At 40.2% G+C, this 27,977-nt stretch overlaps 2 protein-coding genes across 3 annotated transcripts; one reads left to right on the top strand and one right to left on the bottom strand.

The window, feature by feature from the left end:
• Positions 1–745: 745 nt before the first annotated feature.
• htatsf1 (HIV-1 Tat specific factor 1) lies at positions 746–12,433 on the bottom strand. 2 transcript variants are annotated; one of them, XM_034178131.1, is made up of 10 exons: positions 12,343–12,433; positions 8,045–8,206; positions 7,010–7,241; positions 3,106–3,153; positions 2,840–2,994; positions 2,023–2,186; positions 1,750–1,846; positions 1,590–1,679; positions 1,322–1,459; positions 746–1,208 (listed from the first exon to the last, which is right to left on the bottom strand). In XM_034178131.1, exons 2-10 carry the CDS (start codon positions 8,204–8,206, stop codon positions 930–932), a joined length of 1,365 nt encoding a protein of 454 aa, XP_034034022.1. In that variant the 5' UTR covers positions 12,343–12,433; the 3' UTR covers positions 746–929. The 2 variants fall into 2 exon arrangements, with proteins under 2 accessions (XP_034034022.1, XP_034034021.1); XM_034178130.1 differs by lacking the exon at positions 12,343–12,433 and adding an exon at positions 12,183–12,321 and having other exon boundaries at positions 930–1,208.
• A 255-nt stretch (positions 12,434–12,688) lies between these two features.
• On the top strand, positions 12,689–27,271 carry bod1 (biorientation of chromosomes in cell division 1). Its single transcript, XM_034178128.1, has 4 exons — positions 12,689–12,915; positions 21,572–21,696; positions 26,431–26,645; positions 26,787–27,271. Exons 1-3 carry the CDS (start codon positions 12,766–12,768, stop codon positions 26,642–26,644), a joined length of 489 nt encoding a protein of 162 aa, XP_034034019.1. The 5' UTR covers positions 12,689–12,765; the 3' UTR covers position 26,645; positions 26,787–27,271.
• The last annotated feature ends 706 nt before the right edge of the window (positions 27,272–27,977 follow it).

Genomic DNA, 27,977 nt, shown 5'->3' with positions numbered 1-27,977 from the left:
TTCTTATAGTGTTTCTTAAAGCCAGAAAGTTGCCATTTGAAATGACTTTAGTTTTGTGTCATGTCTGTGATCTGCTTTTTTTTCTACAAAATTAAACAACTGAATGAACATCCTCCGAGGCCAGTGATTCCATAATTTTTTGCCAGGGGTTGTAATAGAGCTTTGATAAAATGTTCGGTCTGCCAACTGACTCATTTCACCAAACAGCGCAAAAACGTAACTGCAGCTAACAGGGTTGACAGCTGATGCAGTAGACCTGTGTTGAGCGTGCCTTACCTGTCCAGCAGATATCCAGCAAAACGTTTGTGTAAAATTTATCCAAAGTTCTTTCCAGTGGGATCTCATGTTTATTACCTATTTCTGCTGTTGTCTTTGTGATTTCATTTTAAATTTTTTTTATTTTTTGGCACTCTGAATTACAACTGAAGATTAAGTTAATTTCTTCAGCTTCATAATGCTAACACTAGATGTAGCGTAGCAGTTCCATTTGACGTTTCACTGGTATGCTGGGAGTTTCTGAAAACTCAGTTGAAATTGAAAACTGTTTCCTGAAAAGCTGATTTTTGTTTGCTGACATAAGACTGAGAAGCCTTTATTTGAATACAAAGGAACAAAATTATAATAGCGCTGAATAACATTTTTTCATGACTTAAATGGCTTTAAAAATTCATAAAGAATATTCTAAGGGACTACATACATATATTGCATACAGCCTTAAGTGTTAAAAAGAACATACTCAGACATTACAGGAAAAATGTGTATTCAGGATTAATCAGAGTGTTGTGTACACGTCTACTTACACTTCAATCAACGGGAACCAACACATAACACTGACCAAATCTTTCAATGAAAACACACGCTGCAGTTCACCTTCAACAGGACTGTCCTAACTGGTTGCCACAGGGAATAAAGATGTGCATGTGAAATGTCTAGGCTTGCTCATCATCACTCCCAGCCAGGCTGCTGTCTGTGGACTCCACTTCTTGTTCTTGCTGCTGTGAGGGCTCTGGTTTTGCTCCTGGATCCTCTTTGGACCCGTCTGAGCTCGGCTCAGGCTCTGTGCTGCTTGATGGCTCCAGCCTTTCTGTGGTGGTGGCGCCCTCTGTTGGTGTGGTGGTACTGCTGCCCTGCTGGGCTCCAGCTCCTCCATCGAGAAAACTGGACCAGCCCTTCAGCCGCTCCTCCCGCTCTCTTGTTGTCTCTTCCACCTACAAACGCATTCAGAGATTTATTATTGAGCTAACGTAAGCTGCAGGAGGAATATGGGACATTTTTTGTACCGTGTCAAGAACGGCACACACAAGGGAAAATTTGTTTGCACCTGATAGTCTGTCGTTCCATCCCAGAGCTCAACAGACAGTTGCCTTCCTCCAAACCAACGGCTATTTAATGCCAGAACACACGTGTCAGCTTCTTCTGGCTCCTTAAAGGCGATGGATGCCACACCATCTGGGTGTCTCTGCAGCACAAAAGCAACCACATGACAACACACTCAACTGCATGTACTGAAACAAACCTTACATCCAATTCAGATTCCACCCTCACTCTGCTGAGGCTTTGTGGGAAAACGAAGTGAAGACAAAACTCACATCAAAAATCAGGACCTTCTTGACCTCCCCAAACTTCTCACACTCTGTCCGTAGATCCTCACGGTACTCGTTCAACACCAGCGGGTCTTCCTAAGAAGATAAACACATTGATGAGTATCATAATGGTCAGAAAAGGCACATGTGTGACACATTTCTTCACCTCAAAGTCACTAGGATGGAACATGTTCCTGATGATGACGACTTTTTCATGTCTCTTCCTTGCTGCTTCTTGTTTTTCTGGCCTCCAGTCCAACTGTCTACAACACACAAAGTTCAACAGGAAACCATGTCTCATGCTGGGAAAAAAAACATCTTCTCACTCCTTTGTCTTTAAATCTATTTGCATTTTCAGGAGCAGAGTCACCCAACAAGAAATTTGGATGCTAAAAAAATGCTGCATATTTTTTCATAAATGAGCAGGAGGTGAACCTACTTCTGTTGCTGCTGTAGCTTCTTTCTATAATCTTTGCTCTTCTTCTTCTTCTTGCTGGCATCATACTCCCCCTTCAGCTCAAAACGTGCTGCTTCCACATGGATTCTGTAACCTCTAACCTCTGTTTCATCAATCAGACGTTCTGCCAACGCCACAGATTCCTTCTGCAGAGAAACACAAACTCATTTTACTACAAAGAATTATGAAGTCAAAGCTAAAATAAATTACCTATACTAATAAAGCAAAACACACGCTAAAAACTGGACTATGACTCGACATAAACAATGTTGTTCTTTGCCTGCTGGCTGTTGTTCTCTGTCTGTTAAATGTGTTAACATGCTATCAGGTAGTTATTATAACCAAAAGTTAACATAACTCCAAACTTCTTAAGAAACATAAATCTACTTGTTGTTGCTGAAAAACAGAAATTATTTTTTCTAACATAGAACATGGTTAAAGCCACACTGCAAAATCGTTCTGCTATATATAACATTAAACACAAACTCAAAATTGCCAAGAAGCAAAATAAATATAGAAATCACTTTCTATGGTATCTGTTGTAGTGTAAATTCTTCATTTAAAGAGATATTTTTAACTTTGGCTATTTCTGAGTTGAGACCTTCTCTCTGCTTCATTGGCTCGAAAATATATTTGTATTGATACCTTTAAATGCACCATGTTGGACAGGAGGAGGGTGGAATGGAAGGGTGGGATTGGATTTCAAAGGCCTTGCCACCAGGGCAGCAAGACAACCTCCAAGAAAACACTGGATTTTGTGTGCCAATAAAGATCAACACAGACAGATGAGCAGACAGACCTTGAGATAGCAGCAAAGACCATCTCCTTTCAGATTGCCATCTTTGTCCTTGTAGAGTTTGACCTTGTATTCATCTGTGACTGGGTCTCGCATCACAATGCCACATTTAGACATCAAATCAACAAACTCTTCAATGCTGATGTCTGGAGGTAGACCTGGGGAATCAAAAAAAGAAGAAAAGTTAGAGGGTATATTGGGAAAAGACAATGAGATATTTGTCAAATTTGTCTCTTCAATAAAGAGTGAAAAATGACAGTAAAACCAACCTGACACATAGACGTTTGTGTTTTTCTCTTTGTCGATATTAAACCATCCTGTATGCACAAAAATACAAAGCAAAATGTGAATCAAAGGTGAATTTAAACAATCCTAACTTTAAAAGCCACACAACCACTTTATACAAGCAGCATCACTGGAAAGGGCCAATAATTTACTGATGTAAACAAGGAGCATGATGGGAATATACAACCATGACTTCTCTGAAAGCACACAAGACTGTTTAATATCTGTCAAACTAATGGCGCATTCCATTTACCTCTGAAGTTAGAATCTTAAAGCCTGAAATGATGTCACATCTGAAGTAACAGTATTCCAATTATAAGGTTGAAACGTATGGAGCTAAATCAAGGCCAAAAGTTTTGTAATCTGAAAATAAAAAAAGATTGAAAAAATAAATTTTGAAACAGAAAATTAAAGTTTTGTAACCTGAAAATAAAAAAAAGATTGAAAAATAAATTCTGAAACTGAAAATTAAAGTTTTGTTCTTGAATTTTATAATCATTATCAAAATAAAAATAAGTGTAAGATATATATTTTTCAGTTTAAATAAATTTTTGATTCAGCTCTGTAATTTTTTTGATCAAATAATTTATTTTCATTCATATTTCTTTTTTTCACCTTCAGATCTTTTTTTTCACTTTCAGACTTTTGGCCCCGTTCTGGCGTGGGAGGGTGTGGCTTCGATTGAGAGGGGCGTGGAATTGTGAGTGACAGCACAGCAATCAGTCCTCACATGATGTTGCTTTCAGGAAACGTGGGCACTTTGATAGATAATGACTTAACATTTTCTCTCCACTGTATTGATACCTGTAAATAAAGTGATGCTAAAGATGTCTATTACAAGTAATTCTAGACCGCTCTTGGTCAATTTTGATGTTTAAAAACTGGAAAATATGCAAGATTGTAAAGTTTAACGCCTATACCTAAAAAACCGATGTGTCCCAAATCCACACAAGACCGTGAACGCAGCGCAGCATCGCCCCATAAAAATGAGGCAGGTCGCTCATTTTACAGGCTGCAATGGAGTGTTACGAGCTTTCTAAGTGACACACAGAGAGACCTGACTCAGCAGATATGAAGAAAGCTTCAATATGGCCAGAACCAAACAGACCACCCATAAATCCAAATCCAAAGCCGCCTGGAAGAGCGCTCCGGCTACCGGCGGTGTGAAGAAGCCTCACCGTTATAGGCCCGGCACTGTGGCACTCCGCCGCTACCAGAAATCCACCAAGCTGCTGATCCACAAGCTGCCCTTCCAGCAGAGAAATCGCTCAGGACTTCAAGACCGACCTCCACTTTCAGAGCTCCGCTGTGATGCTCTGCAGGAGGCCAGCGAGGCTGACCTGGTCGGCAGTTTGTGGATCAGCAGCTCGGTGGATTTCTGGTAGCGGTGGATCTCTCTCAGCGCCACGGTGCCGCGCTTGTAATGTTGGGGCTTCTTCACACCACCGGTAGCCAGAGCGCTCTTCCGGGCGGCTTTGGATTTACGGGCGGTCAACTTTGTTACATCGTCATTAAATTCCCTATCCGGTACAACATACGGATCCACTGAACCTACTGCTACACATCGATCACAATAAACAGCTTTATCTCGAGGGTTTAAAGCCTCGTAATAAGATTTCATTCTCTCTATTTTCTTTCACGCGCCAGCCGCGTAGTAAATAAACAATGGAGACGGGAGCAGAGTCATTATCTATTGAAGGACCCACGTTTCCTGAAAGCAACACCATGTGAGGACTGATTGTGCTCCTGTCACTCACAATTCCACGCCCCTCTCAATCGAAGCCACGCCCTCCCACGCCAGAATGGGGCCAAAAGTTTGAAACTGAAAAAATAAGATCTGAAAGTGAAAAAAAGATCTGAAGTTGAAAAAAGAAATATGAATGAAAATAAATTATTTGATCAAAAAAAAAATTACAGAGCTGAATCAAAAATTTATTTAAACTGAAAAATATATATCTTACAATTTTTTTTCAATCTTTTTTTTATTTTCAGATTACAAAACTTTAATTTTCAGTTTCAAATTAAATTTTTTCAATCTTTATTTATTTTCAGATTACAAAACTTTTGGCCTTGATTTAGCTCCATAGAAACCAAGATGGACACATCCAGGAAAGTTTTTGTTGTGCTTGCCGTTTTGGAGCATACGAGGTCTGTTAGAAAAGTATCCGACCTTTTTATTTTTTCAAAAACCGTATGGATTTGAATCACGTGTGATTGCATCAGCCAAGCTTGAACCTTCGTGCACATGCGTGAATTTTTTCATGCCTGTCGGTTGCGTCATTTGCCTGTGAGCAGGCTTTGTGTGAGCAGTGGTCCACCCCTCTCGTCGGATTTTTAATTGCGAATAAAATGTCTGAACGATTTGGAGCTATGCATCAAATTTTTCCAGAAACTGTGAGAGACCTCCAGGTGGACACCATTCAGAAAATTCAGATGGCTTTCAGGGACGATTTTATGGGGATTCCTCACGTACAGAGGAATTCCGCGCGTCGCTGGGGAGCCGCATGGCGCAAAGCAAGGCCGTGATGAAGCCTCACAGGACATGTTGGGGCATGTCCAGCTCATGCACAATTTCTCGGACAGTCACACGACTGAAAAGCCGTCTGAAAGCCGTCCTGTGAGACCAACACAGAGGTGGTTTTGTGCCGCCCATGAGCGGCACGATGGCGCATCCCTCCGCTCCTCTTTCCATGAAAAAAACTCCTGTAACAGTGGAATGTGCCGAAAAAGTACTGATGTCCACGTCTTCTGCCATTGTTATGTAAGTCAGACGACGTCCCGGATCAACAAAGCCTTCACGTTGGAAATGATCTGGTTGTTTCAGCCTGTCGATCGGCGCTCGGAGTGCGCCGCACTGTCAGACGCTGTGGGTGGTCTTTAAACCGGCTGGAGCACTCCTTAATCTGTGTAATCCCCATAAAATCATCCCTGAAAGCCATCTGAATTTTCCGAATGGTGTCCACCTGGAGGTCTCTCACAGTTTCTGGAAAAATTTGAGCAGCAAAGCTCCAAATCGTTCACACATTTTATTCGCATTAAAAATCCGATGAGAGGGGTGGACCACTGCTCACACAAAGCCTGCTCACAGGCGAATGACGCAACCGACAGGCGTGAAAAAACTCACGCATGCGCACGAAGGTTCAAGCTTGGCTGATGCAATCACACGTGATTCAAATCCATATGGTTTTTGAAAAAAATAAAAAGGTCGGATACTTTTCTAACAGACCTCGTGGACAACTACTTCATGTATCCTAATGGGGGCACAGCACATGTGACTTACTCAGACAATGGTTAGACAGCAGTAAGTGAACGACTGATTTATTGTGACTGGAATGAAGCATAAGTGCTAATAAAAAGTATATTACTACAGCTTCACTTACGAGCGGTGCAGCCATGTAGATTTGTAAAGTAGGGAATGGTGAGGTTGGTCTGACTTTCCAAATTGGAATTCTGACTTCAAGGGACCTTCAACTTTGGTCCAGTGTTTTTTTAAATACTGTTTAGTACACTGGACTACGGATCAATTCTTGATTAAAATATATATATATATATATATATATATATATATATATATATATATATATATATATTGTTCTGCAGTCATTCTTTTCTAAAAGAAGGCACGAGCCTTGCACAAATGCTTGTTGCACAGTCAGAATTGATGGCAGAAATGTAACCGAGTAAAGAAGAGATGCCTACTGGGGCCAAACTGTGTGACACTTTTCTCATTGTCACATATACTTTTGTATATTTGGAGACTGGGAGGACAGGTAGTCATATGTACAGGCAATATGTTTGGCAACCTTCAGAGGTCAGGAAACAATCTGTGGAAATAATGGAAGTATCTGAGAAGGTGTACGTCTTGAATCTTCGATTAGATCTCTTAACCTGGTTCTGCTTTCCTCTTCTCCCCTTTCTGCTTGGCTTCTGTAGCTGGGGTTTCATGCTGGTCTGGGTTTGGGTTCTGAACAGTATTTTCGAGAGTCTCTTTTTGTGGAGGCTTGCTGTCTGGCTTTGGGGCTACTGCGTTACTGCTACTCACTGCAGCATTTTTAGCATCTGGATCTTCTTGATTGAAGCCATAGTTAGCCTGGTAGGCTGCAATGAAGTCCTCTGTTATCTGGACAAACAACGTAAAGTTACTTACAGTAATAGAGAAACTAACTTTGACCAATGTCACCACGCTACCTAGAACCAATGACCATACTATTTTAATGTCTGGCAATATAAAACAAGTGTCATCAGGAGATGACATATCCCTCCGGTCCCCACAAATCAGTAATACAAAGTGTTGAAGATCACCCAAGTACACCTTTATACTAAATATGAATAAAATTGGTAAACTGGTTCTTGATATATCGTGCTAACAAGCAAAAACGGACAGACAGACATGCTGACTACAATATCCCCCCATATTTCATACTGGGGGGACAAAAGGGCTGAGTTATGACATGTATTACCAGTTAATTTTCACATTTTTTTTTTAGTTGAAACATGCTAGATCTAGCTGAGGACTATAGTTCACACCAAATCAAAATGTTTCTTAATTGACCACGTTAAGCTTTGTTTCCAAGTCCAACCACTTTTAGTATCTTTTAAAGCATATTGGATACATGTACATTGCCAGTTCAGAGTAAGATTAGGATTTGACTAGGAAATCTAATCATACTCTATCTGCAATGTAAATTACATATACATTTATCGCTGTCAAATTTTGACTGGCTCATCAGTGATGCATTTTATTGCCAAATGTGGGCAATAACAGGTACATGCTGCTCACTATTGAAGAAAACTACTTCTGGTCACTGCACAGTCATAAAAAAATGTAAGGGTTGCTGCCAATAAGGACCTACATAATTAGAGAGGAAAATTTTGAAGCAGATTTAAGAAAGAAATGAGATTTAAGAAGACAAACTTTTGTACCTTTGGGAACCAGGCTTTCTTTTCATGATCCCAGTCATACATGGTGCCGTCCTCTGGATCAGTATATGTGCACGGGTCAGAGCCATCCTCATTTCTCTGACTGTAGAGTTCCTGCATACGTAGCTGCTCAGCAAACTCCTTGTTGACATCTGAATTGCTCATCTGCAGAAAGAACAGGAAATGTCAAAAGCTATTGATGTGTTAATGCAAAATTAATGTAAGCAAACCAAGTACAGTATTAAATAGTTAAGATTCGATCCATTCTGACAAGATGTCTTTTTTAAATTAGTTGTCTATGTTGTGGGGCAGAAAAGGGCTTTCATACAACAAAACATCAAATCTAGGCGTAACTCTCCAATGTGCCTTATGGCAAACTGGAAGTGCATAGTGACTTGTGGCGTGTCACACCAGCCTGCCCAGCAACCAACAGGACAACTCTTCAGAGAGTTGCCCTTATTGTCTCAGCAGGGCTAAAAACATTTACATGTGCCACCTGTTTGACAAGGCACTACAGGTCCATAGAAGCACAGGCCACCAGATTCACAGTTTCTTTAACCTGGGCCATACATACTATCAATGCAACAAACACTGATTCCCCACCTTTGGAAACAAGGCTGCTACTTCATATGCAATATTTTCCTCCTGCACAAAAGTTACTCCATTCATCAATATTACAGCCATTTCTCTTTTCTAATCATATTGCATTGCACAGCCAAGTTTTTGTCTTTGGCTGTATTCAGTATCAAATGTTTATTAGGACTATGTATTTCTCTTATTATTGGACTGGGTCCTTTTTTATTGTATCCTTTTATGATGTGTACTTTATGCTGTACCTATTGCACTGAACTGGAAGAGTACTCCTAATTTTGTTGTACTTTGTGAAATAACAATCGAGGCTTTCGATTACATTCAACAGACAAAAGCTGCCAATCACAGCTGCAGAAGCATGCAACTCCTTATGAACTGTCATGGCTGTTTTATTGGGTTCGCTCACTACTCTTTCTTGTACTGTTGAGTTTTTGAGAACTGCAGTACCTAGACCAGAACAGATTTAACAAATAGGAATCAGGATCATACAACCCCCCATACTCCCCCGGCCTCGGAGGATGTTCATTCAGTTGTTTAATTTTAGTAACAGTAGTAGTAAAGTAACGGTTACTTTTTTAGACCAAGCAGAGGGAAAAAAATATGGAATCACTCAATTCTGAGGAAAAAATGATGGAATCATGAAAAACAAAGAACGCTCCAACACATCACTAGTATTTTGTTGCACCACCTCTGGCTTTTATAACAGCTTGGAGTCTCTGAGGCATGGACTTAATGAGTGACAAACAGTACTCTTCATCAATCTGGCTCCAACTTTCTCTGATTGCTGTTGCCAGATCAGCTTTGCAGGTTGGAACCTTGTCAGGGACCATTTTCTTCAACTTCCACCAAAGATTTTCAATTGGATTAAGATCCGGACTATTTGCAGGCCATGACATTGACCCTATGTGTCTTTTTGCAAGGAATGTTTTCACAGTTTTTGCTCTATGGCAAGATGCATTATCATCTTGAAAAATGATTTCATCATCCCCAAACATCTTTTCAATTGATGGGATAAGAAAAGTGTCCAAAATATCAACGTAAACTTGTGCATTTATTGATGATGTAATGACAGCCATCTCCCCAGTGCCTTTACCTCACATGCAGCCCCATATCATCAATGACTGTGGAAATTTACATGTTCTCTTCAGGCAGTCATCTTTATAAATCTCATTGGAACGGCACCAAACAAAAGTTCCAGCATCATCACCTTGCCCACTGCAGATTCGAGATTCATCACTGAATATGACTTTCATCCAGTCATCCACAGTCCACGACTGCTTTTCCTTAGCCTATTGTAACCTTTTTTTTCTGTTTAGGTGTTAATGATGGCTTTCGTTTAGCTTTTCTGTATGTAAATCCCATTTCCTTTAGGCGGTTTCTTACAGTTCGGTCACAGATGTTGACTCCAGTTTCCTCCCATTCGTTCCTCATTTGTTTTGTTGTGCATTTTCGATTTTTGAGACATATTGCTTTAAGTTTTCTGTCTTGATGCTTTGATGTCTTCCTTGGTCTACCAGTATGTTTGCCTTTAACAACCTTCCCATGTTGTTTGTATTTGGTCCAGAGTTTAGACACAGCTGACTGTGAACAACCAACATCTTTTGCAACATTGCGTGATGATTTACCCTCTTTTAAGAGTTTGATAATCCTCTCCTTTGTTTCAATTGACATCTCTCGTGTTGGAGCCATGATTCATGTCAGTCCACTTGGTGCAACAGCTCTCCAAGGTGTGATCACTCCTTTTTAGATGCAGACTAACGAGCAGATCTGATTTGATGCAGGTGTTAGTTTTGGGGATGAAAATTTACAGGGTGATTCCATAATTTATTCCTCAGAATTAAGTGAGTCCATATTTTTTTCCCTCTGCTTGGTCTAAAAAAGTAATCGTTACTGACTGCCACAATTTTTTTTCCCTGATTTCTTATAGTGTTTCTTAAAGCCAGAAAGTTGCCATTTGAAATGACTTTAGTTTTGTGTCATGTCTGTGATCTGCTTTTTTTCTACAAAATTAAACAACTGAATGAACATCCTCCGAAGCCGGTGATTCCATAATTTTTGCCAGGGGTTGTACTTTCTGTATTTCTGACTTATGTAAATGAAGTCCAAGACATACTCAGTGACTTGGGAATGTTCATTTATCTATCCCTTGATTTATCTAAAGAAAACTGACTGTAAAACTCATGATTTGTATGTACAATTATCCCTATTCATTGTCTGAGCATTTGGTGTTTCGCAGTTCGTGACTCACACGAGAGGTCAGTTTCAGCAGAATTCCGTTGTCAGGAGCTCAGCACTCACAGTGTAAACACATCTCGTGAAGTATGGACAATAAGACAAAATCGGGGCACAGCAGAAGTCCATCACAGGTGCTACACCTCCTCTAGATAAACCCTCTCAACTTGAGAGAGAGTATAATCATCATAATCACCCACGAACTCGCTAAATTAACACCATCCACATCCTCGCTTTGCCATTGTTTATATGTGCTGTGAGACAGCGGAACTCAGCTGGCACCGTGGTGCATTCTGGAAAACGCAGGCGGCCGCCAGGGGCATTATGGGAAACACCGAAACACAGAATGGGGTGGTGGCCAAGTGGTCTGTGCATGTGGTTTCATTGCATAAGGTTCCCAGTTCAAACCCCACCTCTGCCACATTTCTTCATGTAATGTGGAGGAGTTGCTTCAGGAAGGGCATTCGGCAAAAAACTTGTGCCAATTCAACATGCAGATCCACTTCAGATTTGCTGTGGCAACCCTGAGTGCAAACAAGGGACCAGCCAAAGGGAGTTACCCACAAGTGTTTGTCAAATTACTTATACGCCCCAAAACAGAGGGATTGTAGCTATAATTTGTGAACAGGTAATGCAATGTTTTTGTTAAATCACTTGAAATAAAGCTAAAACTCTACACTACAAATGCATCTTGATTATTTCATTTAATCTCCATTGTGGTGGTGTACAAAGACAAAATCACAAAACTATGTCACTGTTCAAAGCCTAATGAACCCAACTGTATTAATCAAATAAAACCAAGTGGTGAATGACTCCAACATCGTTTACATTGTTTACATTTACATCGTTTACATTGTTACATTGTCAAGTGGGGTTGTGAGTGACCAGTGTATACTCTGTTCAAATCCCCATCAGACTGGATAATCTTAAAATACTCTTACCCAGGTTGCTTCCAGTGTGCAACTGAGTGCCTCTGCATGGCAGCAAAGGGACATCGGTGTGTGTGTAAAGCACTTTGAACATCAAAGCACCATAAAAAAGCAGTCTATTTCTTATTGTCATATTTATCTGGGCGAGTTTGACTCTCGACTCTGGACATGAGAACACAATCAGAGCTGCACTCTCTCTGTACGGCATGTATAAATATACACTAAATAGTGAATAATCTGATCCCTGTGTTGTCGTCATTCAAGTCACACCAGAAAAAAACGTTAATTTACTCATGCATGTTTGCTGTCACCAATCGTCGGGATTACTGTTAAATCTCTGTGATCATCTCTGTGGTCGCTCGTTAGCTAACACAGCTAGCTCCTCTGACCCTTCACAACATAAAGCACTGATAACTATAAAGGTTAACGAAATACAACCACTCCATTTCCAGACACAACCACAAAACGCTAATACTTATTTTATTTGCATATCCACTGTTTAATAACTATATAAAACGTCATTGCTAACGTCAGCTAGCGTTAAATTACCTTTAGTCCGCGATGCCACTTGAAAGAACTACTTCCTGTGTCACGGACTGAATGCGCATGCGCGTTGTTGGTTACCGAGCAGAAGGCAAACCATCGCGTCTGTATAACTTTGGTGCTTCGTTTATTATTATCGTTGTTATTTTTGTTTTATTGCTATTTTTTATGTGCACTGAACACAATAGAATGTAACCTGAAGTATCTATACGTCCATTGACACATTCGGTACAGTAGGTGGCAGTATGGACCTAAGGTGATGGTTGCCACCCGCCAATCAAAGGAAGAAGAAGAAGAAGAAGAAGAAGAAGAAGAAGAAGAAGAAGAAGAAGAAGAGAAAAAAAAAACAAAAAAAAAAACGCTTCTGTATCTTGGAGGGAAACAAAGCTAACCAGCCGTTATTTAGTTGTATTTTGGCTGGTGTTTGTCATGGCTGAGGGCGGCGGTAATGTTAATGTTAATCCAGCTAACCTGCCTCCAGGAGACCCGCAGCTGATCGCTATGATCGTGGAGCATCTGAAGAGTCGCGGGCTGTTCGATGAGTTCCGCCGGGACTGTCTGGCGGACGTCGATACCAAAGTAAGCGGCTATTCGGCTAATGCTAAGCTACAGGCTAGTTCAACTTCAGAAAGAATTTGTTCTAAGTTTTATATATGTAACCATCAAACCTGAATCTTACAATAAATTAAAATTTATTGTACGCCTTGCTAGCAAGGTAGAATATAATATGTGATGAAAATTCAGTATAATAAATCAGACTAGTGTGTACATTATAACTGGAATCATTACAGACGCATTGGCCAGTTTCACTTCCAGTTATTGTGATTCTGATAAACCTTTCATCATTTGTTGTGAGAGTAGGTAACTACTCCTTTTGCAACATCTTCAGCTCTGCCACCTCCAGCTCTGCCTCCTGTCTTTTTGTTAGTGCCACCGTCTCTAAGCCGTACAACATAGCTGAACTGCACTACTGTCCTGTAAACTTTCCCCTTCACTCTTGCTGATATTCTTCGGTCACAAATCACTCCTGCCACCTTTCTCCACCCACTCTACCCTGCCTGCACTCTCTTCTTCACCTCTTTACCACTCTCCATTACTTTGAACAGTTGACCCCAAATATTTAAACTCATCTACTTTCACCACTTCTACTCTTTGTAACTGCACTATTCCACTGGGCTCCCTCCCATTCACACACATGTACTCAGTCTTGCTTCTACTGACTTTCATTCCCCTTCTCTCCAAACATATCTCCACCTCTCCAGACTAGACTCAACTTGCTCTCTACTCTCACTACAGATCACAATGTCATCTGCAAACATCATAGTCCGTGGGGACTCCTGTCTGATCTCATCGGTCAACCTGTCCATCACCACTGCAAACAAGAAAGGACTCAGAGCTGATCCTTGGTGTACTCCCACTTCCACCTTGAGTGAGTGTCATTCCGACTGCGCATCTCACTGCTGTCACATTATTCTTGTACATGTGCTGCACTACCCTAACATACTTCTCTGCCACTCCAGACTTCCTCGTACAATACCACAGCTCTTCTCTTGGCACCCTATCATAAGCTTTTTCTAAGTCCACAAACACACAATGAAACTCTTTCTGGCCTTCTCTGTACTTCTCCAACAGTATTCTCAGAGCAAACATTGCATCTGTAGTGCTCTTTCTTGCCGTGAAGCCATATTGCTGCTCACAGATCTTCACCTGTTTTCTAAGCCTAGCTTCTACTACTCTTTCCCATAACTTCATGCTGTGGCTGATCAACTTTATGCCTCTGTAGTTACTGCAGCTCTGCACATCACCCTTGTTCTTGAAAATAGGAACCAGCACACTTCATCTCCACTCCTCAGGCATCCTCTCACTTTCCAAGATTTTATTAAATAATCTGGTTAGAAACTTTACTGCCATCTCTCCTAGACATTTCCATGCCTCCACTGGAATGTCATCTGGACCAACTGCCTTTCCACTCTTCATCCTCTTCATAGCAGCCCTCACTTCTTCTGTACTCAGAAGTACTCAGTCTTGCTTCAACTGACTTTCATTCCACTTCTCTCCAGATTATATCTCCACCTCTCCAGGCTACACTCAACCTCCCCTCTACTCTCACTACAGATTACGTCATCTGCAAACATCATAGTCCATGGAGACTCCTGTCTAATCTCATCTGTCAACCTGTCCATCACCATTGGGAACAGGAAAGGACTCAGAGCTGATCCTTGGTGTAATCCCACCTCCATGAATGAGTCTGTCATTCCTACTGCGCATCTCACCGCTGTCACACTATCCTTGTACATGTACTGCATTACCCTCACGTACTTCTCTGCCACTCCAGACTTCGTCATACAATACCACAACTCTTCTCTTGGCACCCAGTCATATGCTTTCTCTAAATCCACAAACACAATGTAACTCCTTCTGACCTTCTCTATACTTCTCCATCGGTATGAGATATGTATCTATCAGATACAGTGAGGAAAATGAGTATTTGATACACTGTTGATTTTGCAAGTTTTCCCACCTACAAAGAATGGAGAGGTCTGGGATTCTTATCATAGGTACATTTCATCTGTGAGAGACAGAATCTAAAAAAAGAAAAAATCCAGAAAATCACAGTGTTTGATTTTTAAATAATTAATTTGCATTTTATTGTATGAAGTATTTGATCACCTACTAACCAGCAAGTTTTTTTTTTTCTTTAAGAAGCCCTCCTGTTCTGCACTCTTTACCTGTATTAATTGCACCTGTTTGAACTTGTTACCTGTATAAAAGACACCTGTCCACACACACAATCAATCACACTCCAACCTGTCCACCTGTCTAAGGACACCAGGGACAGAATTGTTGACCTGCACAAGCCTGGGATGGGCTACAGGACAACAGGCAAGCAGCTTGGTGAAAAGGCAACAGCTGTTGGTCAATTATTAGAAAATGGAAGAAACACAAGGTGATGATCAGTCTTCCTTGTTCTGGGGCTTCATGCAAGATCTCGCATCATGAGGTAAGGATGATTCTGAGAAAGGTCAGGAATCAGCCCAGAACTACACAGTAGGACCTGGTCAATGTCCTGAAGAGAGCTGGGACCACAGTTGCAAAGATTACATTAGTAACTCACTACGCTGTCTTGGTTTAAAATCCTGCAGGCCATGCAATGTCCCCCTGCTCACACCAGCACATGTCCAGGCCTGTTTGAAGTTCACCAGTGACCGTCTGGATGATCCAGAGGAGGCGTGGGAGAAGGTCACGTGGTCAGATGAGACAAAAATCGAGCTTTTTGGTATCAACTCAACTCGCCGTGTTTGGAGGAAGAAATAGATGAGTACAACCCCAAGAACACTGTCCCAACAATCAAGAATCGGGGTGAAAACATCATACTTTGGAGCAGAGCTGGGCGGTATATCCATCTTAACGCTTACACGGTATAATTTTGGCTGACGGTAGAGATTTGGACTCCACCGACTAATCGCGATAATGCCTGCAGAGTTTTTTGATCCAGCAAAACTCCTCTGTTGTGAAGCGTCTATGTGTGAATCACTTTGCTGGAGAGGGGAGGGGGTGTTCTGAGCTGAGGCATGACCTCACTGAGACGAGAGTGTTCATGTGAGTTTGTGAGATGCCTAAATGTCTTCCCCACTTAGCAGTTATGTCGTTGATATTTGTAAAGCTGTTGTTTATTTATTTCAGTGGACGCTCCGTTGCGACCTGAATCAAACATTTGAGAAAGTTTCACATTAAATGATGCAAGGATTTTTTTTTAACTGGATTAGAAACACAAAATCAGACAGGTACATCTCTTTACCCAGACTGATTTCAAATATGATTAAATTAAGTATTTTTATTTATTTATTTATTTGGTGGTTTCGTGATGAGATTTGTAAATGAGGAAATGACTGTCCTGAAAATGCTTCATGTATTCATGTGTCCCAGACATGAAACTTCAGCCACTGACCCAACAATAAATAAATTGATTTAATTCTTTCACCAAAACATTAAATCTAGGCTTGCATGTTAGATATAGCTTGTGGCAAATTCTAGCTGTAGTTTTGAAATCTGCACAATAAATGTTCTCAAAATTACATTGTATCTGTTTGGTTTTTGTTGTTGTTTTGTAACTTTTTATTTATTCATTTATTTATCAGTTTACCTTTGCTGAGGGATTACCTCTGCATTATAATACATTATATTATTATTACACAGTACTATATTACATTTATAATAGCTTCTCTCCCCCTGCCATCCCCTCATTACCCCATCCCCGTAGAGACGGTGCCTGCTCCCAGACCACCAATAACCAGCAAAAATCTATTTAAGCATAAAAATTCAAAAAGAAAAAATAATATAGCACCTTCAACTGCACCACAGACTAAAACAGTTAAATGTGGTCTATTAAACATTAGGTCTCTCTCTTCTAAGTCCCTGTTAGTAAATGATATAATAATTGATCAACATATTGATTTATTCTGCCTTACAGAAACGTGGTTACAGCAGGATGAATATGTTAGTTTAAATGAGTCAACTCCCCCGAGTCACACTAACTGCCAGAATGCTCGTAGCACGGCCGAGGCGGAGGATTAGCAGCAATCTTCCATTCCAGCTTATTAATTAATCAAAAACCCAGACAGAGCTTTAATTCATTTGAAAGCTTGACTCTTAGTCTTGTCCATCCAAATTGGAAGTCCCAAAAACCAGTTTTATTTGTTATTATCTATCGTCCACCTGGTCGTTACTGTGAGTTTCTCTGTGAATTTTCGGACCTTTTGTCTGACTTAGTGCTTAGCTCAGATAAGATAATTATAGTGGGCGATTTTAACATCCACACAGATGCTGAGAATGACAGCCTCAACACTGCATTTAATCTATTAGTAGACTCAATTGGCTTTGCTCAAGTCAGTTGTTCTGACTTATGGTATGGAACTTGAAGACTTAACAGTATTCCCTGAAAACTCCCTTCTGTCTGATCATTTCTTAATAACATTTACATTTACTCTGATGGACTACCCAGCAATGGGGAATAAGTTTCATTACACTAGAAGTCTTTCAGAAAGCGCTGTAACTAGGTTTAAGGATATGATTCCTTCTTTATGTTCTCTAATGCCATATACCAACACAGTGCAGAGTAGCTACCTAAACTCTGTAAGTGAGATAGAGTATCTCGTCAATAGTTTTACATCCTCATTGAAGACAACTTTGGATGCTGTAGCTCCTCTGAAAAAGAGAGCTTTAAATCAGAAGTGCCTGACTCCGTGGTATAACTCAAACTCGCAGCTTAAAGCAGATAACCCGTAAGTTGGAGAGGAAATGGCGTCTCACTAATTTAGAAGATCTTCACTTAGCCTGGAAAAAGAGTCTGTTGCTCTATAAAAAAAAGCCCTCCGTAAAGCTAGGACATCTTACTACTCTTCACTAATTGAAGAAAATAAGAACAACCCCTGGTTTCTTTTCAGCACTGTAGCCAGGCTGACAAAGAGTCAGAGCTCTGTTGAGCCGAGTATTCCTTTAACTTTAACTAGTAATGACTTCATGACTTTCTTTGCTAATAAAATTTTAACTATTAGAGAAAAAATTACTCATAACCATCCCAAAGACGTATCGTTATCTTTGGCTGCTTTCAGTGATGCCGGTATTTGGTTAGACTCTTTCTCTCAGATTGTTGTGTCTGAGTTATTTTCATTAGTTACTTCATCCAAACCATCAACATGTCTATTAGACCCCATTCCTACCAGGCTGCTCAAGGAAGCTCTACCATTATTTAATGCTTCGATCTTAAATATGATCAATCTATCTTTATTAGTTGGCTATGTACCACAGGCTTTTAAGGTGGCAGTAATTAAACCATTACTTAAAAAGCCATCACTTGACCCAGCTATCTTAGCTAATTATAGGCCAATCTCCAACCTTCCTTTTCTCTCAAAAATTCTTGAAAGGGTAGTTGTAAAACAGCTAACTGATCATCTGCAGAGGAATGGTCTATTTGAAGAGTTTCAGTCAGGTTTTAGAATTCATCATAGTACAGAAACAGCATTAGTGAAGGTTGCAAATGATCTTCTTATGGCCTCGGACAGTGGACTCATCTCTGTGCTTGTTCTGTTAGACCTCAGTGCTGCTTTTGATACTGTTGACCATAAAATTTTATTACAGAGATTAGAGCATGCCATAGGTATTAAAGGCACTGCGCTGCGGTGGTTTGAATCATATTTATCTAATAGATTACAGTTTGTTCATGTAAATGGGGAATCTTCTTCACAGACTAAGGTTAATTATGGAGTTCCACAAGGTTCTGTGCTAGGACCAATTTTATTCACTTTATACATGCTTCCCTTAGGCAGTATTATTAGACGGCATTGCTTAAATTTTCATTGTTACGCAGATGATACCCAGCTTTATCTATCCATGAAGCCAGAGGACACACACCAATTAGCTAAACTGCAGGATTGTCTTACAGACATAAAGACATGGATGACCTCTAATTTCCTGCTTTTAAACTCAGATAAAACTGAAGTTGTTGTACTTGGCCCCACAAATCTTAGAAACATGGTGTCTAACCAGATCCTTACTCTGGATGGAATTACCCTGACCTCTAGTAATACTGTGAGAAATCTTGGAGTCATTTTTGATCAGGATACGTCATTCAAAGCGCATATTAAACAAATATCTAGGACTGCTTTTTTGCATTTACACAATATCTCTAAAATTAGAAAGGTCTTGTCTCAGAGTGATGCTGAAAAACTAATTCATGCATTTATTTCCTCTAGGCTGGACTATTGTAATTCATTATTATCAGGTTGTCCTAAAAGTTCCCTGAAAAGCCTTCAGTTAATTCAAAATGCTGCAGCTAGAGTACTAGCGGGGACTAGAAGGAGAGAGCATATCTCACCCATATTGGCCTCTCTTCATTGGCTTCCTGTTAATTGTAGAATAAAATTTAAAATTCTTCTTCTTACTTATAAGGTTTTGAATAATCAGGTCCCATCTTATCTTAGGGACCTCATAGTACCATATCACCCCAATAGAGCGCTTCGCTCTCAGACTGCAGGTTTACTTGTAGTTCCTAGGGTTTGTAAGAGTAGAATGGGAGGCAGAGCCTTCAGCTTTCAGGCTCCTCTCCTGTGGAACCAGCTCCCAATTCAGATCAGGGAGACAGACACCCTCTCTACTTTTAAGATTAGGCTTAAAACTTTCCTTTTTGCTAAAGCTTATAGTTAGGGCTGGATCAGGTGACCCTGAACAATCCCTTAGTTATGCTGGTATAGACTTAGACTTAGCATGTCTTTTTCCTGGTTCTCTCCCTCAGCCCCAACCAGTCCCAGCAGAAGACTGCCCCTCCCTGAGCCTGGTTCTGCTGGAGGTTTCTTCCTGTTAAAAGGGAGTTTTTCCTTCCCACTGTCGCCAAGTGCTTGCTCACAGGGGGTCGTTTTGACCGTTGGGGTTTTTACGTAATTATTGTATGGCCTTGCCTTACAATATAAAGCGCCTTGGGGCAACTGTTTGTTGTGATTTGGCACTATATAAATAAAATTGATTGATTGATTGATTGATTATACAGTATAAATTTTATATTTAAGTTTATATCACAATATATACCATTACCATGAAGGGATTCAATTTATACCGTGATATGAATTATAAGTCATATTGCTCAGCCCTACTTTGGGGTGCTTTTCTGCAAAGGGAACAGGACGACTGCCCGTATTGAAGGGAGGATGGATGGCATCATGTATTGTGAGATTTTGGCAAACAACCTCCTCAGTAAGAGCTTAGAAGATGGGTCGTGGGTGGGTCTTCCAGCATGACAATGACCTGAAACACAACAGGTCAAGGAGTGGCTCCGTAAGCATTTCAAGGTCCTGGAGTGGCCTAGCCAGTCTGCAGACCTGAACTCCATAGACGGTCTTTGGAGGGAGCTGAAACTCAAAACCTGAAAAATCTGGAGAAGATCTGAATGGAGGAGTGGACCAAAAATCCCTGAAAACTTGGTCAAGAACTACAGGAAACATCTGACCTCTGTAATTGCAAACAAAGTTTCTGTACCAAATATTAAGTTGTTTTTCTATTGTATCAAATACTTATTTCATGTAGTAAAATGCAAATTAATTATTTAAAAATCATACAATGTGATTTTTCTGTTTTTTTTAAGATTCTGTCTCACAGTTGAGGTGTACCTACGATAAAAATTACAGACCTCTCCATTCTTTGTAGGTAGGAAAACTTGCAAAATCGACAGTGGACTTATTTTCCCCACTGTATGTCTGTGGCAGTAGGTAACTGTGGAGGTGTATGGGCAGATCATATTAGTGCAGCCCGTATACAAAGCACAGATCAGCAATGTTCAAAGAATAATTTTGCATAATTTTCCATATGACTAGCTTTAAATCACACAGACTGAGCACTGCAGGTGCAATATTTGCTCTGAGAGTGCTCATGGAAAAGTGTAGAGAAGGCCAGAAGGAGTTTGATTGGCAGTTGGTATGACAGCACCATCACCTGTGTGGCTCTCTGGGTCAAGCCTGCATCTTGCAGCTGCATTGTTATGAGTCATGTGGGCCTTGCAGGGGCTTGGGAGGTGGTCCGCGTACGGCCTTGGACCTCATGTATACCTGCTGGCAGATCTAGTTATTTATTTATTGATTATTTTATTTCGCCATTATTGGGAACAGTGGAAGAATTTCCACAGTCTATTCACATGAATAATAGCAGGATAATAAGAGCTGAACAGTGTGCACAAACATGTCATTCATCTTCAGCTGCGAGTGGCCACTTCAGTGAGATACCAATGCGATACTGTCACTCGTTGGCATGATTCGTTGCTAGTTGCGTCTCCAGCTGCTCTCCAACAGTCACACCCAGTGAGATAGGACCCTTAGTGGTGCATCTGCATCTGTGTGAACTGAAAACAAACCCTCACTATGACCCAGATGTTTGGGAATGACTTCAAGAGACCTCCATGTGTAGCTGTCTGGGAAATTGTTGCAAATGTTCTTGGAAGGCATCAGGCACACCATCATTTACTATGCTTTGATTCGTGCACATGTATGGTATACATGGCATGTTCAAGAACAGAAACATTCCCACTAGTGTACATGTCTGAAATGGGTCTAACTGCATAACTTCAACCATAGTTACCTAAAATTTTGTGAATGCATTTTCTGAAATGTTATCAGTTATGAATAACCTCAGTGATCTTATGTAGTACTGGTGTGTTAGGATGGGTGAGTTACCATGCTGTCACTGCTTTCAGCCAGCTTATCAGAATCTGCGACAAAAGGTTGACAACTTCGTCGCCACACACCTGAGCACACAGGACTGGAACCCGACAATCAACAAGAACCAGATGAGGAATGGACTCAGACAAAGCGTTGTTCAGTGAGAGTTGCATCATTTCTGTTTTATTTTATTGTCTTTTTTTATGATTTTAGGATTCAAGTTTCAATATTGTAAGAAGCAAAACTGTCATACAATTATGAGATGAAAGACATTTTAAGAAGAAATGTAATCCCCCCCCCCCCCCCCCAAAAAAAAATCACCTTAAATAGGTCAAAGGAAAAAAAAAACATTTATAGGATTACTAAGAACAAAGTTGTAGTCTTAAAGATGCAGCGCTTTGAGACTTAAGTCAGGATGTTGGATTGAAGCCTGGCAAGATCGAGACACCAAAATGGAACTGGAAGTGCAAAATGGACAGATTTATCAAAAATAAAACAAATGTGCTCAGTGAGCAGACACAAGATAAAAACATAACACAATACTAAAATACTGTTGGCCATATGAGCATTGTGGTCTTTATAATTTGCAGTTTAATTAATTATTAAGATTCTATTGTTTTACGTACAATTTGTACATGTTAAATAAAGCCCCTCTATCAATAAATTGATCAATCAAAAACAATATTTACGTTTTAAGGGCATCTGCATCAGTCCCTGCGTGTGCTTGTACATGAGCTTTTGGCAAGAGCGGAAGTTGTGCAAATCAAGGAATATTTGCAGATCACCCTCTGTGCATTTTTCAGGCATTAATGAGACAAATTTAACTCCGTAGGAAGTTACCTTTGAGTTAGCGAAAGCTAGTGTGTACGCTAACGTTCGCAATTTATCCCCATAGATGTTATTAGGTTCCAAAAACAGCGTTTTTCCATTTTAGAAGTGTTTATTTCTCTCCATCTTTTACAACCCCAATTCTAGTGAAGTTGGGACACTGTGTGAAATGTAAATAAAAAAACAGAATACAGTGATTTGCAAATCCTCTTCAACCTATAGTCAATTCAATACACCACAAAAACAAGTATTTAATGTTCAAACTGATAGGCTTTTTTGTTTTTGTGCAAATATTTGCTCATTTTGAAATGGATGCCTGCAACACATTTCAAAAAAAGCTGGGACAGGGGCAACAAAAGACTGGGAAAGTTGATGAATGCTCAAAGAACACCTGTTTGGAAACAGATGAGTGTAATGAACTGGGTATAAAAGGAGCATCCCCAAAAGGCTCAGCCATTCACAAGCAAATATGGGGTGAGGATCACCACTTTGTGAACAACTGCATGAAACAAAATAGTCCAACAGTTTAAGAGCAATGTTTCTCAACATTCAGTTGCAAAGAATTTAGGGATTCCATAATCTACAGTCCATAATATAATCAGAAGATTCAGAGAATCTGGAGAACTTTCTTCACATAAGCAGCAAGGCAGAAAACCAACATTGAATGCCCGTGACCTTCGATCCCTCAGGTGGCACTGCATTAAAAGCCAATATCATTGTGTAAAGGATCGTACTGCGTGGGCTCAGGAACACTTCAGAAAACCATTGTCAGTTCACACAGTTCGTCGCTACATCTACAAGTGCAAGTTAAAACTGTACCATGCAAAGCGAAAGCCATACATCAACAACATCCAGAAATGCCACCGCCTTCTCTGGGCCTGAGCTCATTTGAAATGGACATACGCAAAGTGGAAAAGTGTGCTGTGGTCTGATGAGTCCACATTTCAAATTGTTTTTGGAAATCATGAATGTCGTGTCCTCCAGACAACAGAGGAAAAAGACCATCCAGATTGTTACCAGCGCAAAGTTCAAAAGCCAGCATCTGGGATGGTATGGGGGTGTGTTATTGCCCATGGCATGGGCAACTTACACATCTGTGATGGCACTATCAATGCTGGAAGGTACATCCAGGTTTTGGAGCAACACATGTTGCCATCCAAGTAATGCCTTTTTCAGGGACATCCCTGCTTATTTCTGCAAGACAATGCCAAGCCACATTCTGCACGTGCTACAACAGCGTGGCTTTGTAGTAAAAGAGTGCGGGTACCAGACTGGCCTGCCTGCAGTGCAGATCTGTCACCCATTGAAAATGTGTGGTGCATTATGAAGCGCAAAATACGACAGCGGAGACCCCGGACTGTTGAACAACTGAAGTCGTAGATCAAGCAAGAATGGGAAAGAATTCCACCTACAAAGCTTCAACAGTTAGTGTCCTCAGTTCCCAAACGCTTACTGAGTGTTGTTAGAAGCTTTTTTGAAACGTGTTGCAGGCATCCATTTCAAAATGAGCAAATATTTGCACAAAAACAATAAAGTTTATCAGTTTAAACATTAAACATGTCTTTGTGGTGTATTCAATTGAATATAGGTTGAAGAGGATTTGCAAATCATTGTATTCTGTTTTTATTTACATTTTACACAATGTCTCAACTTCATTGGATTTGGGGTTGTACATAATAAAGGACAAAGAACTTATATTAATACACAAACAAAACAAACTGAGTTTTGCAGCTAGCTAAACCAGCCTGTTACATCATCACGCTAACATCGGCAAAACGTCTACTAAATCACTTCAGAGGCGTTATTAGGTTCCTAAAACAGCATTTTCAGTTTTAGAAGTGTTTATTTCTCGCTTGCTTTTACATAATGTATGAGAAACATGTATATTAATGTACAAATGAAGCGATTTTAGATAGACCTGCCATTGATGTCACGGCGCAGCTCTACTCTTATTGGCTGTCACCCTCGCCACTCAAAAAACTCCAAACAGATTGAAAAAGAATGTGACATTTTAACCTCTCAAAATACCTTTTAAAATAGGTCAAGGTTAGCCATCTTTGAACGTGTCCAAGGTCTGTGTCCCAAGAATGTTTCCTCTGAATTTCAAGACTATGGCAGTAATAGGACTGGACTTATGCTGAGCAAAGATGAAGGGATGCAAAGCCTTCACAATACCCGATGGCAATTAAATATGGCTATCGGACATTGTGAATCATTATTATTGGGTATCATTATTTAATCAGGCAGCTTGTTTCTCTATCATCATTATTATGTCGCGGACATGAACAAGCGAAGCTCTTCAGCATCTACCATGTCATTTAGGTCCTTCAGACTTTTTTTGAGCAAATGCTTCAGGGGAGCATTCGCATGGCTAAAACCTTTCAGCTTCTGGGGGAGCTTCGTCCCCCCCCCCAAGACCCCCTGCCTTTTTAAGCATTTTTCCTTTTTTGCCTTTCAGCTTCTGGGGGAGCTCCACCCCCCCAGGGCTCCCTAATTACAGCCCTCTTAACTCCCTGCCACTTTAAGCATTTTTTTTAATGGAGATGTAAATTAATATTCAAAGTTTTCATCTAGTTGGCAGTAGGGCTGTACAATATGGTCAAATGATCATATCTCAGTATTGTCATTTCAATATGGTATACAATATGACTACGATAAGTATTGGAACACGGTAATTTGTTTATGCCATGTCAAATACAAGAAATATAAGGAATAAAAATGTATAAAATTATCTTCCTCAAACTCAAACTGAAAGCAAATCTTTAAAGCTTGGTAATACCTGTAAATAAACACTTTTGGTGAAATGGTAAATGGACTGCATTTATATTGTGCTTTTCCGTCTGCATCAGACACTCAAAGCGCTTTACACCTCACATTCCTCCCGATGTCAGGGTGCTGCCATACAAGGCGCTCGCTACACACCGGGAGCAATAGGGGATTAAAGACCTTGCCCAAGGGCCATTAGTGATTTTCCAGTCAGGCAGGGATTTGAACCGATGATCTTCTGGTTAACAGCTTAACCAGTAGTCCATCACCTCCAGTTTTATTGCCGGTTTTCTTTGGACAAGTCAGGGGATGGAAATATGAACATTCCCAAGTCACTGAATATGTCTTGGACTTTATTTACATAAATTATGAAGAAATACAAAAGTTTCTTTCACCAAAACATCAAATCTAGGCTTTCATCTCAGATGTACTTTCGGGCAAATTGTAGCTGAACTGTTGGGTCTTCTTTTTTAAGAAAATCCTCCTCTACACCACTTCATCAGGAAGCTGGATTTTATATTTTTAATTAATCTATATCAAGTTATAGAGATTTGCTTTCATTTTGAGCTTAAGGAAGATAACTAGATTTATTTATCTAAAGTTGTGTCACTGGTGTGTCACTCAGACAGCAAAATTATGGTTATTTAAAAATAAGTCATTCAGAGAGAAAAATTAAGAGGTTACATAGGTTTTATACAGAACAGAGGAGGAGTAAATTACCTGTATTTCTTTCAGTTTGAATGTCTTCACGTTATATCTCATGGATCAACAGCTGCCTGCTCATATAATATCACTGGAGAAACACATCTATATATAAGGCAACCCAAATTAAAGGAGAAATGCTGCTTTTAACAACCTGGACCTCATTTCTGGCATAAAATATGGTCGTTTACTCACCAATATAACTTTAGTGTCAGTAGGAGTCCACAGTTCAAATGACATGTTCAGTTCAAATCTGAGGCAAATATTTTTCTTCTTCTACTAAGGTGGATTAGAACTTTTTGTGGAACACAGCACCAACTACTGTACAGGAGGAACCTAGCAGTCAGTATGTGTCACTGATTTCAAAATGCAGCTCTTTTGTTTGTGCATGTGCTGTGACACCTCAATCATGTGTCCAGTCAGATTTCAGCGGAGTCCAGTGCAACCCTGGCCTCTGTTCTAGCTCCACCCATGCGAGGAATTGTTCCACATTTGACATTTCCTGTTTCATTGTGGACTCAATTCAATATTATTATTATTATTATTAACAATTTATAAATACTACATCTTGGGGCCTTTTGTTGTTTCTGGCTGTCAGATCAGGCATGCTGGAGTCTGGCGTGGACAGGATCATCACTCAAGTCGTAGACCCCAAGATGAACCACACTTTCCGACCGAACATAGAGACCGCCATCCATGACTTCCTGTCAGGGGAGAGAAAAGAAGAGAATGCATCCAGTTGTAATCCGGCCCCGTGTGAACAGATCGAAGCAGTGGAGGCCCCGTCTGCTGGAGGCCCCAAAACCCCCTGAGGTCAGTCCAGACCTGAAATACCTTTTACCAATGTTTGACTGTCCTGAAGATAAACTCCGCTAAATTCAGTACTTGGTGTTAAAAGGCTCCATGTGTTATAAATGTGATCAGATTGCTCCTGTCTTTGTTCACCTGCTGCAGATGTGCTTCTCGACATGCTGCTCTGTGCAGAATGCTGTTGAGACATCAGACACAAGAAGAATGAGGTCATTTCTGACTACCTCATTTCAACTGACTGGAGTTTGGAATGTTTCTGCATTTGCAAGGGGAGCTCACGATGTGTCCTTGAGCGGGGGGGCAGCGAAACAAGTCGGACAGTGTGAAGTGAACTTTGATTACTCTGCACAGAAAAACCTATTTTATTTCTCAAGTTCTTTCTATGTGTGTTTCCACAGATTTGTAAGTGTGGAGTCAGGTATGTTTGGTGTTTTCTTTTTTTGTGTGTGTGTTGCAGTGCTGATTTCTCACTGAGAATTGTTTTAGGACAAATTGTGTTATTTCATAATTATGTCTGTTCTGACTGAATTGCAAAGAAATTTTGAACTTGGAAAACTTTGCATTTTCAAAATTGTGGCTGAAGTTGATTTGGCGGTCTGAGTAGTTGTGTGGTTTTTAAAAAAAAAAAACGGAATTTCTGTTGGTAAAGCTTGCATCGCGTGTGTGTACGTATAAAATTGTCTAGCTTCTGGATCTGTGAATTTATTACATCTGTTCAGTTTTATTTCTTTTTTTGTCGACATGATCTGGACATGGAACTGGTGTCACCTCACAGCAAGAAGGTCTTGGGTTCAGACATTTTTTGTATCCTATTTTCTTCATTCTGCTGTCCAGTGAGTGAGAATTTGTGGTTAATGGTCATGTTGGACTGAGTTGTTCGTCCAGGGCATCCTGGCTTTGACTCCTGCTGTCTATGACCATCAATGACGGTGTTAGTCGGCACTGAACCAAGGCAGCCCTGTACTCTTCTCCACACCTGATCAGCTCTCAGGGGTTGATCAGGATGCCGACGATGCCTGTTTTGGTTAATCAGGTTGTTAGTAAAGCACATAAGGGGAAATATGACGCAACAGGATGCTATTCTAACTGGAAACTGTTAAGTTAATTACGTTTCTTTTTCTTTTTTAATAAACAGCTTTCTGTATTTTTATTGTTTGTGTGTACAGTAACCTGTAATTTGACAACATTCTTGGGGGGGGGCACAGAAGAATAATATTCAGCTTATGTATTTTTGAATAAACTTAAACATTAATAGACATCAACATAAATGTAGCCATAATGCCACTAAATCTGAGGTAAAAATGTGTCATTGTTATTATACAAAACAGAGACATG

Source organism: Thalassophryne amazonica, chromosome 9, assembly GCF_902500255.1.
Source record: "Thalassophryne amazonica chromosome 9, fThaAma1.1, whole genome shotgun sequence".
NCBI lineage: Eukaryota > Metazoa > Chordata > Actinopteri > Batrachoidiformes > Batrachoididae > Thalassophryne > Thalassophryne amazonica.
This window is presented reverse-complemented; position numbering and strand designations above follow the sequence as displayed.

What these genes read in the sequence shown, in the direction of transcription:
- htatsf1 (XM_034178131.1), bottom strand. Translation starts at nt 8,206, where the DNA reads ATGAGCAATTCAGATGTCAACAAGGAGTTTGCTGAGCAGCTACGTATG. An exon ending in AGAAAGCCTGGTTCCCAAAG is followed by an intron (nt 7,242 to 8,044) that starts GTACAAAAGTTT and finishes TTGTTTGTCCAG; the next exon opens with ATAACAGAGGACTTCATTGC. An exon ending in GTCTTTGCTGCTATCTCAAG is followed by an intron (nt 2,187 to 2,839) that starts GTCTGTCTGCTC and finishes GTTTCTCTGCAG; the next exon opens with AAGGAATCTGTGGCGTTGGC.
- bod1 (XM_034178128.1), top strand. Translation starts at nt 12,766, where the DNA reads ATGGCTGAGGGCGGCGGTAATGTTAATGTTAATCCAGCTAACCTGCCT. An exon ending in TGGCGGACGTCGATACCAAA is followed by an intron (nt 12,916 to 21,571) that starts GTAAGCGGCTAT and finishes CACTGCTTTCAG; the next exon opens with CCAGCTTATCAGAATCTGCG. An exon ending in CTCAGACAAAGCGTTGTTCA is followed by an intron (nt 21,697 to 26,430) that starts GTGAGAGTTGCA and finishes TCTGGCTGTCAG; the next exon opens with ATCAGGCATGCTGGAGTCTG.